The sequence below is a fragment of the Apiospora marii genome (assembly GCF_038362585.1).
Source record: "Apiospora marii strain CBS 49790 chromosome Unknown utg000014l_segment0_segment0, whole genome shotgun sequence".
Taxonomy (NCBI): Eukaryota; Fungi; Ascomycota; class Sordariomycetes; order Amphisphaeriales; family Apiosporaceae; genus Apiospora; species Apiospora marii.
This window is the reverse complement of record NW_027117385.1, coordinates 451,000-464,449: the sequence shown is the minus strand read 5'-3', so window position 1 is coordinate 464,449 and position 13,450 is coordinate 451,000. Positions and strand designations below refer to the sequence as shown.

The 13,450-nt window shown below is 57.9% G+C and overlaps 3 protein-coding genes across 3 annotated transcripts; 2 read left to right on the top strand and 1 right to left on the bottom strand.

Annotated features, from left to right (window-relative positions):
* Positions 1-4,374: 4,374 nt before the first annotated feature.
* Positions 4,375-8,604, top strand: PG985_016342 (P-loop containing nucleoside triphosphate hydrolase protein; the record flags this gene model as incomplete). The annotated part of the gene is made up of 4 exons (XM_066836108.1): positions 4,375-5,280; positions 5,346-6,155; positions 6,240-8,516; positions 8,578-8,604. 4 exons carry the CDS (start codon positions 4,375-4,377, stop codon positions 8,602-8,604), a joined length of 4,020 nt encoding a protein of 1,339 aa, XP_066676124.1.
* Positions 8,605-9,091: 487 nt separating this feature from the next.
* Positions 9,092-10,954, bottom strand: PG985_016341 (uncharacterized protein; the record flags this gene model as incomplete). The annotated part of the gene is made up of 1 exon (XM_066836107.1): positions 9,092-10,954. One exon carries the CDS (start codon positions 10,952-10,954, stop codon positions 9,092-9,094), a length of 1,863 nt encoding a protein of 620 aa, XP_066676123.1.
* Positions 10,955-11,343: 389 nt separating this feature from the next.
* PG985_016340 (uncharacterized protein) lies at positions 11,344-13,009 on the top strand (the record flags this gene model as incomplete). The annotated part of the gene is made up of 2 exons (XM_066836106.1): positions 11,344-12,001; positions 12,114-13,009. The coding sequence occupies 2 exons, from the start codon at positions 11,344-11,346 to the stop codon at positions 13,007-13,009; spliced, it is 1,554 nt and encodes a 517-aa protein (XP_066676122.1).
* Positions 13,010-13,450: the final 441 nt, after the last annotated feature.

Below are 13,450 nucleotides of genomic sequence, written 5' to 3'. Positions count from 1 at the left end.
GAGTATATAGTATCGCGAAAAGCTCATCCCTGGACCATGGTCACGATAGATGTGCGACGACTGGGCGCGGTTCAATCCGGTTCAATCCGGTCCACGCCCGGTGAATGTCCGGTATTAGCCCTGTTCGTGAAGATGTGGTTGCGTGGATGGAGGAATGGTTGACGAGAGAGGAGGGGAGACTACATGGTGGGCTGGGGGAATTGGCCCAAGTCGACAGGCGACCATTTTGGCACGGCAGTTGCGTCATTTTGGGTGCATATGAACGACAGTGGAAGGAAGTCGCGATGTGGGACAACCCCAAAACCAGGTGGAACGTGCCAGCGCTAGCGCGTGTGCATCGCATGCCGGACCTCGATTGGCCCGACGTCTTGCAATTGAAAGATTGGAGGGACTCGCGATGGAGGGCGCGCCAATTTTCGAGCTCTCCAAGCCAGAGCGCCAGGCGCGAATGACCAAAAGGGGTTGACGGACAATGGCGGTCAAGAACATTGACCAAGGCAGGATAGAGCGCCTCATGGCATCGTAGAGGGTGACAGCTGCTGCCCCAAGAGTATCAATATCGCTGTCCTGCAGTCAGGCGATGCTGTACTGCGTACTTTGTGACTTTGATTTCCCACTCTCTGCACTGCGTAAGACATGGACAAGCTGCGCATCACGTCTCCCATCCAAGACCGGCCGCGAGCATGGTCACCGGAGTCCAGTTGAACGGCCAGGGACCAGTCCTCTAACAGCTGAGAAGGCCTGGCAGGGTGTCGGCAAATACTAGCCCCTGAGCAGGTCCAGCGAAAACGTCTGGCACCGGAAGGCCAATCGCTGCAGTATCATTGGGCTGATTCCGTACCACACGATCCGAACCGGCACCTGATACCGTGTTGGTCACATCATGGGCCAGCACTGGGGCGGGCTGCCAAGTACCACCTTTCCTCGAGGCCCTGGCGTCCCATAGGAGATCTACCAAGGCGGGACGAAAGAGGACCAAGCATGAGGCAGGATAATCGACGCAACCCAAGCAACTGAGTTCTACCTGCGCTACTGTCGGTGGTATAGTTGTCATTCATTCGGAAAACCAAAGCTCTTCGTAGCAGCGCCATTTCCGCTACGGTGAAAGTCTAGAGGACCGGATATGACACCATGAATCGCCTAGTAAATGAAGACTATCTGATTTGAGACATTTGGTGTACACCGACGCCAATGGGGCAGATGTAACACAAGCCTAGGTCCCTGACAGCGGACTACGTGCACCCTGTTCTACAAGCCCCTTCTTAGCAAGAAGCAACAAGCACGATGTTGCCAGTGACCATGTTTCGGGGGAGTTGATGTAAGCGGCGCCAGTGACAGGTAATCTTCATCACCACACAAGTTGAAGTGTCTGATTGGCCACAGTCTCTTAAGTTATGGCGATCCGGAAAGACAAGCACACGGCTGGGAAGTTCTTGCCGATGATCACATGGACTTGAAACTATATCTGATGCATCACCTGTAATCTCTGAAGTGTTCCATCCGGATCTCGGCTTCACCAGTATGGTATGAGATATCCTGGGTGGTCTGTCGTTTTGGACCACGCAGGTGTGCCTCTTTTGGCAGCAGACTGCTGCTTCATCATGGACGCATCGTGCTGCTTGCCGTTTCTCATGCCACGTTGAGAATGCAAGGTAGATTGCATGTCCTGTAAGTAGTTGGACGTTGCGTCACTGCTGGTGCCATGTTCACATGCCTGTTGTGTCAGCATCGACTTCCTCAGTCGCCAAGTCATCGATCTTCTCTGCAGGCCGAAATTGGAACCCGACGCCAGCAAGACGCAAACATGCAAAGGGCAATCACATCTCAATTTGCATGCGCGACAATACTAGGTTGGGGGAATTGGTCCCGTATTGCAAGTTGCAATCTCGCTGTTACAGTATGCGGGCGGGGTCCCGGGCCAGGTGCTCCGCCCCCACAGCGATCTCAAGCTTGCTCCACGTTTTCGCTAGACGGTGCACGAGCCGCAGCTTATTTCGACCGCCCAGTTTCAGTGGACAAGTGTAGTTGGACTCTGCTGGTCGTCTCAACGTGGGCTTCAGTTGTATATCCAATTGACCGCGTGAGGCTCGCTCTCCAGCCACGGCTCATTTGGTGGCCCGTCTCGGGAACTATTCTTCTGACATTCTAACCGGCAGTGACGTGACGAAGCTGGCAGGCTTGATCTCCTTGCGAAACTCCTCCCATGTGAACAAATGCTCGTGCCGGCATGGACCTTCCAGGGTTTTGGAAATCCGAACCAATACCAACTACCCGAGCATTACCTCAGACATCAGACTGTAGCTGGCGTAGGAGGATGGTGTGTGGCTAGTGTGGATTTTGCGGCTGCACCAGCAGCATTCTGAGACAACAATGCGGTCGGAAGCGTGAGCAGGGCGATAACCACACCATCCAGAGTATTACCTTTCCTAAATCTTACCCGATTATAAATCTGAAAACGCTCGGGGATAGCCCTTGGAAAGGCGCTTCTTGTGATCCCAGTCTGGGTCGGATCGGGCTAGAATTGGTGAAATGCTGGCCGAGTGTCGGTCGGGTCGAGGGTGTGTACCTGCTCTTTCGAAGGTAAACTCGCCTCCATCGCAGCCGTTATCGGTCGCATTGGCTTGAGAACTAATACATTGGAATCGCCATCAGATTCCCATCTTCAACATGTATTTGTCTTGTGAAACGGGCTCATTTTGATGTATCGTCCGGGTTGTGTGTGTGGTTGCCGACATACTCGATTCTGTCAATTTCAATTCCCAAGCAACACTAGCCACAAACCAGCCACACCAACCTCTCATCACCATCAGCACATACACCCTGGTCTGGATTGAGGTCTGAGCTTCTGAGGTAACCCGAGTAATCGTAGTCAATGGTTATTCCTTGCGGGTGAAATCGGGCGGCACTTGCAGCCGTCGAGAAATCTCCTCTTGTAAACGGACATGACCTTGCCGAAGTTTTCCTCCTCGAGGCTTCGGCCGACCTACCCAGGCGAGACTCGGTCCTGATGCAGCGGGAAGGTGAGCGCGGCGTTGACTGTGATGTACTCGACTGCTAGCGTGGCCGGGAACATCACACAGCACTCTTGCACCAGTCAGGGGACCTCGTCTACTGCCTTAAACATGATGGCGTGCTCGTAGCTGTACGACCTCTGCCATCGCCGGTGCTGGCCTTTCAGGCCTTAGAGCAGCTGCAAAACGGGTAGCAGTGGCCAAATGTACATAGAAAAGGGGGAGAAGGTGGTGCAGCCTGGGAACATATCCGACACGTACTTCTCAACCAGGCGCTTCATCACCCCGGACTCCCCTATACCCTGCCAGACGGACTCTGTCTGGTGCGGAAAGCCTCGAGTGAAGTGTCCCAGTGCTTGGGGGCTCAGGGGGACTTAGCCTGAACAGAGGGGGGCCCATCTGTAGACTCAGAAGAGTGGCCGTTCATGTGCAAGGCCTGAATGAGTGTCTCCCGCTGGAACAGATACCACATCATCTCTTGGGCATTGCGGATCCGGTGTTCCAGAATTGCACGCACGAGGCTGCCTTTTTTGGCCCAGATCTTCGGGATGCGAGGCAAGGATTGGGTAGGTCGTTCACAATTGCTGCCATTCTAGTGTGTTGTCCAGCCTGCCAACACGTAAGGTCACCATTTGGTCCACGGCGCACTGTGCCCCCAGATCCAGCTATACAGGGATGCTCCCCGGCTATCTAGCATAGTATCTCCGGCCTGTGCGGCACACCACACATAGTAGTATTGACGTGCATTCTAGAAGTGAAGGAAGACTTGTTGGCCTGGTGAGAGCAGCAAACGAAAACAGAGAACAACATGCTAGCAGAGGGATTGGTTCGGAGCAGATGATGCATGGGGCAGATGATGTAAGCTGTAAGCCGCGCGGGCGGGAGGTCATCTCCATCCCTAGGTAAAATCTGAAGTGTCTGATTGGCCACAGCCTCTTGAGTCATGGAGATCCGTAAAGACGAGCGCACGGCCCGTAAACGGTTTACGACCCGTGCCAACCCTGCCACTTGCTGTAAGCTGAGTCTTGGCGCCATATGATTGGTTGAGCGCCGGTCCCCTAAGCCAGCCGGATTCCAGGCCGCCTGTAGATAACCACAAGTGGTGGCTCTGGTAAAATTGCAACGCGGTGGTAGGCCCGGGTTTTGGGAATCGCCTGCAACTTCTAGAATCTCCTCTAGTGGCATAAAAGGGAGGACACGAAACATGTTTTGGTTCACTTTGCGTCACTCTATGTGTTTGCACAACTGTACACAACCTTCCCAAATCATTAGTCTTCCTCACTTTGCGTCCTCAAAACTTACTTAGATAGCAGAATTGAATGCTCCTCCAGAGACTTTCTATGACCCCATCGTAGCCGCCGTCATGGCCAGCCAGAAGATGGACAACTCCAACGACGAAGAGCCTCTTTCCATCACAGTGGACCAAAACCCGGAGAAAGGAACGTCGTCACAAAGACCAACCCCCGAGCAACCCAAGCCCACCGACCGACAACCCCACCTAACCGACTACCTTCGCATCTTCAGCTACGCCACACGATGGGACGTCTGCATCTACACCATCGGCGCCCTCTCGTCCCTTGCCGCCGGCGTCACCATGCCCCTGATGAACATCCTCTTCGGCCAGCTCGCCAGCCAGTTCACCCAACACGCCTCCCCGTCCTCGTCGATGCCCGCTGAAGACTTTGAAAGCCTGCTGTCCCGGCAGTCCCTGTACATCATGGCCCTCTTCCTGGGCCGCTGGGTCCTCAACTCCATCAACAAGTTCTGCTTCCGGACGACGGGCCTGCGCCTCTCGGCCGCTGTGCGTCTGCACTATCTCCAGTCGCTGCTGGCCCAGAACATCCACGCCCTCGACACACTTCCCGCGGGCGCCCCCGCCGCCGCCATCACCGCGTCGGCCAACACGCTGCAGATCGGGGTCTCGGAGCGCTTGGGGACCTTTCTCCAGTACGCGGGCACAATCGTGTCGGCCCTGGTCGTCGCCTTCATATGGAGCTGGGAGCTGACGCTCGTCACGTCTAGCCTGGTGCTGTACTCGTTTGTCATCATGGCCGTCGCCATGCCGATCCTGCTCAAGAGCCACGCCGCCGTCTCCCGGGCCGACAACCGGGCCACCGCCGTCGCCAGCGAGGCGTTGGGGGCGATCCGCCTGGTCATGGCGGCGGGGGCGCAGGAGCGGGTGGTTCGACAATACCAGCGGTGGGTTGAGGAGGCGAAAAGACAGACACGCAAGACGGCCCCGATATTTGGTGTGTACTTTGGGTTGATCGTATGTCGTATCTCTTTTGTATTCCTCGTTGCAACTTGGTTGTCTTCATGCTGACTGTGAGGCAGTACCTCGGAATCTTTGGTTCCTACGGCCTGGCCTTCTGGTACGGCACCAAGCGGTTCATCTTGGAAGGCGCCGGCGGGGTGGGCGTCGTCATCGTCGTATTGATGTCGGTCATGATGGTGCTGACCTCGATCGAGCGCATCTCGACGCCGCTCACGGCCGTCAGCAAGGCCATGGTGGCCGCCTGCGAGTTCTTCACCATCATCGACGCCCCCGCCCCTCAACGTGGCGGGGCCAGGATGGGGTTGGAGGATGACAGTGGCGCGAACGACATCATTTTCGACAACGTCACGTTCGCGTATCCCAGCCGGCCGGGCACCAAGGTCTTGGACGGCCTCAGCTTGCGCATCCGGGCGGGTCTCAACACGGCCATTGTCGGACGCTCGGGCTCGGGAAAGAGCACCATCGTGGCGCTGCTGGAGCGGTGGTACTCACTCAGTGACGAGCCTGTAGGAATACCAAAGGTAGTCCAGCCAGACCCGAATCAGAAGGAGCCGGGAGATGAGGATGACCAAGACTCTTCCATAGCTCCTGCAGCAAATGCGACTATGGACGATCCGCCAATCGAGCTGTCCGGTGCCATCACCATTGCTGGCCACCGCGTCGAGGAGCTGGACGTCCAATGGTGGCGGAACCAGATCGGTCTTGTCCAGCAAGAGCCGTTCCTCTTCAACGACAGCATCTTCGAAAACGTCGCCAGGGGTCTTATTGGAACACAATGGGCCAACGAGTCTAAGTCCCAAAAGCGACAACTAGTAGAGCATGCCTGCAAAGAGGCCTACGCCCACGAGTTTATATGCCGTCTTCCAGAAGTGAGTTCATTCTAAGGCACAATGTGCCAAACCCATCGGGCTTTTTCTAAATAATCAAGTAATTAACTATTGTGACTTTCCCAGGGATACGACAGCCGGATCGGCGACGGGGGCATCAAGCTCTCGGGCGGCCAGCGACAGCGCATCGCCATTGCCCGAAGCATCGTCAAGAAGCCTCGGATCATCATCCTCGACGAGGCCACCAGCGCCATCGACGTCCACGGCGAGCGCATTGTCCAGGCCGCTCTGGACCGGATCAGCCAGGGATGCACCACCATTACCATTGCCCACCGCCTCTCGACCATCAAGAAGGCCGATTGCATCATCGTTCTCCGAGACGGAAGCGCGGTGGAGGAGGGCACACACGAAGAGCTGATGCGCATCACTGCCGGACACTACAGCCGTCTCGTTCACTCTCAAGCCCTGACGACCCTCTCGAGCCCTGGTAGTGAGGCCAAGGAAGGACATAAGCAAGTGACAACACCTCCACCGGTTGACGAAGATGCCGAGACCAGTACACATGAAGACATCCCCCCCTATCCAGCTACATACCCGGGTCCCGAGACAAACGAGACGACGCCAACTCCCGCCTCGTTCCGAAGCTTCGCGACACTTATTCAACAACAGCACATCCACTGGCTCTTCTTCGCCGGCGTCCTCCTGTCCGCCATGGGCATCGCCGCGGGCACCCCGCTGCAAGCCTGGCTCTTCGCCAAAGTCGTCGGCGTCTTCACGATCCAAGACCCCGCCCAGCTCCGGAGCGCGGCCGACTTTTGGGCGTTCATGTGGCTCGCGCTGGCGGGTGGCGTGGGCCTCAGCTACTGCGCTGCGGCCTGGATTGGTGTCGGGGTCCAGTCCCTCGTGGGCGCCCACTGCAAGACGTCGTATCTGCGGGGCATGCTGTACCAACCCCTGGGGAGCTTCTTTGACGACGACGCCAACGCCCACGGGACCTTGACGGGCCGGATCGCCAGCGACGCCAAGCAGATGGAAGAGCTACTAGGGTTGAACCTCGTCATCTTCCTGTCGGGCGTCTTCACCGTCGCGGGCTGTTTCGCCGTCTCCCTCGCGTTCGGGTGGAAGCTGGCTCTGATCGGCACCTTCGTGACCATGCCCGTCATACTGGCGTCGGGCCTCTGGAAGCTGCGGCAGGAAGTCAAGTTCGACCAGCTCAACTCGGCCGTCTTCGCCGAGAGCGCGCAGTTTGCGACTGAGGCCGTCGGGGCATTCCGGACCGTGGCCGCCTTCAACCTGGAGGAGTCCATCATCGAGCGGTACCGGGTGCTCCTGGACGACCACGTCAGGGTTGCGGTGCGCCGGGCGCGCTTCAACTCCCTGGTGTTCGGGTTCACCGACAGTGCGAGCCTGGGCTGCCAGGCCCTGGTCTTCTGGTACGGCGGGAGGCTGCTCCTGCGGGGCGAGTACACGCTGGAGGCTTTCTTCGTGTGCTTCATGGCCATTATCCAGGGGTCCGAGAACGCCGGCATCGCCCTCGGCCTGGCGCCCAACGCGGCCCAGGCTTTCACGGCGGCGAACCGCATCCTCCACGTGCGGACATCCGCCGAAAGCGACCCAACACCGAATGAACACGTCAACGAAAGGAGGGGTTCTTCGGTCATCCCCGACACGGAAGGCGGCGTCCAGATCGAGCTGCGAAACGTGCATTTCAGCTACCCCACTCGTCGCGACGTCCCGGTCTTCCGAGGCACGTCACTCACCATCGAAAAGGGCCAGTACGCCGCCATTGTCGGGCCGTCGGGTTGCGGCAAGACGACCATCATCTCTCTCCTTGAGCGCTTCTACGACCTCGAAGCAGACTCGGGCGAGGTACTCTGCAACGGGACCAACATCAACACCCTGGACCGGTACTCCTACCGCCGGAACCTGTCGCTTGTCGCGCAGGAGCCGACCATGTTCCAAGGCACCATCCGCGACAACATCTTGCTTGGGGCCCCGGAGCCAGAGCACATCTCACAGGCAAGGGTTGAGGATGTCTGTCGTGACGCCTCCATCCACGACTTTATCGCGTCCCTGCCCGACGGCTACGGCACCGACGTCGGCCAGCGGGGCGTGTCGCTCTCGGGCGGACAGAAGCAGCGTATCGCCCTCGCCCGCGCCCTGATCCGGAACCCCAAGATCCTGCTCCTGGACGAGGCGACGTCGGCCCTCGACTCGGAGTCTGAGAGGGCGGTGCAGGGTGCTCTGGAGCGGGCGCGCCGGGGACGGACGATGGTCGTCGTCGCCCACCGGCTCTCGACGATTCAGTCGGCCGACGTCATCTTTGTGTTGGACAAGGGTGATGTGGTGGAACGGGGTACGCACGAAGAGCTCCTCAGGCTGCGGGGGAGGTACTGGAATATGGTAAGTCTTGGGAAATCCAACTCGTTTCCTGATTTATTCGAAATACTAACATACTTGGCAGTGCCAGAGTCAGGCGATGGATCAATGAAAGATGGATTTTGGGGTCAGTGCAACTTAGTTTCTTCATCGCAGTCCGGGTGGCTTTCTGGGATGGGAGCTTTGGGTGTCTTACTTGGTGGGATTGGGATGGAATTCTGGGTCCTAATCCAAGTGAATTTGGATCATTGGTGTTCGGAATATCTACTTAATAATATTTCCTACATACTCTGACTGTACCCGTTTAACATCAAACTCTGTAATGAATCAGGTGTCATGTTCGACTCTACGTTAGTGTGACCCCATGGACGTACTTCGTTAAACGATGCTGTCGCCCAGAGATATGTGACGTGCCCAATATAGCGATTCCTTATTTCTATTCATACCAAGCCTGCCTGGCAAAAACCAAAGACTCACAAAGGGCAGGTTACCTCAAAAGGTTTATGACACCAGAGGAAAACGCTTCCTACGGCAACCAGGTTCAGGATACATGTGCGTAACCTAGATAAATGCCATATGTGATATCCCACCATTGCAACCTACGACGGAAGCAAGTCGCCAATGAGCAGCTTCCCCGACCCCGTCAGCGGCTGCGGCACCCACTGCAGCACCTCCAAACCCTCCGAGACGTCTGCCACCTCTTCCACAAGCGTCCACTTGATTTTCCCCTCCGTGGTTTCGTCCTTGCTCGGGGCGAGGTACCGGAAGAGGACGCGCGCCCCGCCGTCCTCAAAGGCAAACTCGCGGCGCACGAGGCGTCGCCACTGCTCGTCGGGCGTGCCGTCGATCACATTGTTCCGCTCGACAAGGCGGCCCCGCAGCGCCAGGGCGTAGAGGGCGCGCGTGTCCCAGAGCCCGTCGCGGCCCGGGTAGTCGGCCAGGATGGCGATGGCCTGGTCGCGCACCCCGGGGTCCCGGCAGAAAAAGGCGACGATCAGGACGTAGTAGGACAGCTTGCACTGCAGCGACATCTGGTGGGCCGGGCCGCCGTCGCCGGCCGTCGTGGCTTCCTTCATCTTGCGGACGGCGATCTCGACCAGCGACAGGTACTCGCGGAAGGACGGGGTCAGCTTCTGCATCGACTCGACCCACAGGTGGCGCGTGGGGTCCGAGAAGAGCAGGACTCCGAGGTACTGCAGGCGCAGGTTGATGGCCCGGAGGTAGTAGGCCGGCTTGTCGAAGTCGGACAGCAAGATCTGGTTGAAGAAGGGGAGGAAGGCGTCTCCCAGCTTCTGCATGTCCCGCCGTACCGTCTCGCAGTACTCCTTGATCTTGGGGTTGCCAAGGATCTCCGGGTAGTACTTGTCAATGATGTCGGGGTCGTTGGACTGCAGGATGCCCGACGCCTCGACCACCTCCATCATGACAGGCCCGATGGCCGTGTGGCGGCGCAGCGCCGTGTTGAGGCAGTTTTCGAACTCGCCCAGGTCGCGGAACACGTCGGGGATGTGGTCGCTGGCCCTGGGCGACGACAGGAACTGGCGGCCCAATAGCACCATGAAGGACTCCAGCGTCTGCTTCTTGCTCCGCAGCCCGCGCGCAAAGTTGGGCAAGGGGGCGCAGTGCCCGACCCGCCCGGGAAGGATGGTCCGGGCCTGCAGCGCGATGTCGGCGAAGACGTCGGCCATCTCGACGAAGAACCGCGTGGGGTTCGGCGCGAGGCATTGGATGCTGCTCTTATCATCGCCGCCATCTGGGTCGTCCGTCATCAACGCCAGCACGAGCGCCAGCCCGTGATTGACGTGCGTCAGCGCCGCCTGGCTGTTGCCGCGCAGCAGGTCGAAGAAGAGCAGCAGGACCGCCAGGAATGATGCATCGTGAAGCGACAAGCTTTGCTGGTGATGCATCGTCCTCAGTGAACGGCCATGGTGCGACAGGGCCTGCACATAATGCGCGCTCTCCTCGTTGGGGCGGCGGGCGCGGAGAGATCGGGCGTCGGACTCGCGGTACCAGATGCTCAAGGCGCCAATGGCCATGGCGGCGTGGCGGCAAAAGGGGTTCGTCCGCGCAAACTGCGGGGCCGTGACGCCCCAAAAGTCCCGGTTGGAGGTGCCGGTGATCCAGTAGCCCTGCATCAGCTTGGCGAACTCCTGGAAGTACCTCGCCCCGGTCGCATCGTGGAAGTGGAGGCAATCGGCGTCCAACAGCGCCTGCTTTTGCGGGGAGGCGACGTGCACCGCCAACGGCCGCCGGGAAGTCAAAGTGGTGGCGGCGGATTCGGATTTCCCCGCGCTAGCGTAGCCACAAGGACGCTGGCCTTTGACGCAATTCTGGCAACTAGGTTTCGCCTCATCGCAGCGGATGTGCCGCCTCTTGCAAGTGTTGCAGCCGGTGCGCACTTTCGGCGTGCTAGTCCGGCTGGATTTGGATTGGGAATTGGCCTTGGAGCCTCGAAGGGCCATGTCGACGAGTTCCATATTTCCAGCGTGGGGTGGTGGTGCCTTGGGTTTCCAACTTTCCAGGGGTAACAGGGGACGGAAACATCGGCAAGACGGGACGGGACGGTCGAGAAGAGATGGAATGGGCTGAAGTGGGACGATATGCAAGGATGGCTGGTTTTGTTGCTTTAGCTGCGTCGGATGCATAAGCGGTAAGCCAATGACCCACTTTGGTCACCTCGACTGCTCCAGTAACGCGACGGGACATGTGTGTTATTCTCCGAGTTGATTTCCAACATCGGTCACCCTTCTTTCAGTTGTTTCTAATAACGTTGGTTTGCATTGGCTTTCAAAGAAGACCAATTGACTGAGAACCCTGGTCGAGAATAGCCGCCGCGGCTTGCAAATGCACAATGGAAAGGCTTGGCCCCGAGATCATATCGCTCATCGTAGACAGAGTTTGGCGGCGCTACTACAAAACGTGCGCGACCATTTCGCGTGCTTTTCAGCATGAGGTCGAACGCCGCACCTTCCGGTCCCTCGAGCTGTACAGCGCCGAAGACATCGCCGTCTTGTCTCGTCTGCTCTCCCGCTTCCCGGGGCGGCGTTTCTATCTGAGGGAGATCAAGCTGGCCAGCCTTCCCCAGACCATGCCGTCCGGGCGATTCTCTCAGCACCCGCTGACGTTCCGGAACGACGTGGCCGCCCTCCTCGCCGCACTGCACCGGTGCGATGAGGAGGACGAAAGGGCGGGGGTTCCGACCGATCCCATGATCTGTCTCGTTTTGAGGCCCGGTTGGGGCTCCAGAGTGCCCATGGACGAGGCAGACGAGGGAATCCTTGGACTCGACCAGGTACATGTGCCTTCCGCCTGCTTGCCAGCTTTTCCCGAGTGGACCCTGTTGGAGGATCCGAGCCCACCACCGTTGCCTTCGTCGCGGCGCGTCCGGGAACTCCGGGTCGAGAATGCGGGGGTGCACCCCATTGCCGTTGCGCAGTTCGCGTCTGCCATGCCGCAGTTGGAAACTCTTTATTTCTTCTGCTACGACCCTGCCATTGGGCGCCATCAGGGTGAGCCGTCATTCTTGATCTTTCTTGTCGATTCATATCAAGCTCTTCCCTAGTAGAAAAGCAACAAAAAGGCTACAGACCCCAGACTCACTCACTGACCCCCTAATCACAGCTCGTCTGGCCCAGCGAGACGCTCTCGCTCGCGCGTTGAATTCCTTGTGTGGAAAGCTCCCACGTCTGAAAGATCTAGAAATCCACCGTATCGAGTACCATTCCGTGTCCAATCATAGTCTCGCCTGCCAACGTCTGGTGGACGCCGAGGGAATCGACCTAGTCTGCGAAGCGGTCCGAAAGCTCGCCCAGCCCACGGTCGAGAAGCTGTGTCTCAGCAACTGGCTCATATCCGCAGACTTGTTTCTCGATAAGCGAGACCCGTCAGCAGTCAAGACGTGGCCTCGACTGGAGGATCTTGACGTATCGAGTTCCGTGATGGCTCCGAATGGCAAGTGGTACGTCACCGGCCAGCCGTCGGACGAGCCATTCGACCCCGCACCACATCCCGACGACACTCTCAGGTTCATGGCCAACATGGATGCCAAGGCGGGCATGGGTACAGAGCCCGCAGGCGCCGGCACCGCCCGCGAAAATGGGGCCGACATGCACCACCGCTGGCGTCTACATGTCGACAGCAACATGATGGACCCGCTGTTGGAGAGTCTCACCGAGGCCGTCACCCAACACATGCCGAAACGCCGCGAGGTCAAGTTCCTCATAGGAGGGCCTTCACAGGACAACCGCAATGGACCAAGGGGACCTTCCCTCGCGGTGCTTTACGACGAAAGGTTCGAAGATGATCAGAGACTGTGGAATGTACAGCGCAAGGGAAACTTCCGGGAGTGGCGCATACCCCAGAGCCTCCGAGATGCTTGGCAATACTTGCTAATACAGGATTTTGAGATGAAGCCTGAACCCGGGACGGAAGTCCAAGACGAGGTCATGGATTCGTCGGCAGATGAGGATGAAGTGGATGCAGGGGGCGATATGTCGAGTGATTCCGAAATGAACTGAGGGAAAGCGTCCAAAAAAGCGATGATGACCCTGGCTTTAAATACTTTGGGTGTTTTACGTCGGCTAGGCTGGCCCGGTATAGACCGCAAAAACGAAGAGGCATGAAAATGGACACAACGGGCTTTGATGGCGGGATGCATCGTGACTTGGCCCAGTATCGTTGCCAGATTTTCAGTGCCCCCCGTCGGTGCCTGTAGACATTCCTACCGCTGACGATATCAGAGGGCGGGTTCAAGCGTTCATTGTAGAAACTAGTATGAGTTCATCTAGACGTATCAATCCCAGAGTGCATTGCATTTAGAGTTTCCAATGCATTGGGCCCAGGCGAGGAATCTACAAGCACACTGGCGGTTAGGCTTTTCGCTGTCCCTGGCTAACCCAAGGCAGGCCCGAAGAATATATCATATATGAACATTTCTCCGTTGGTGCCTATAACAACCT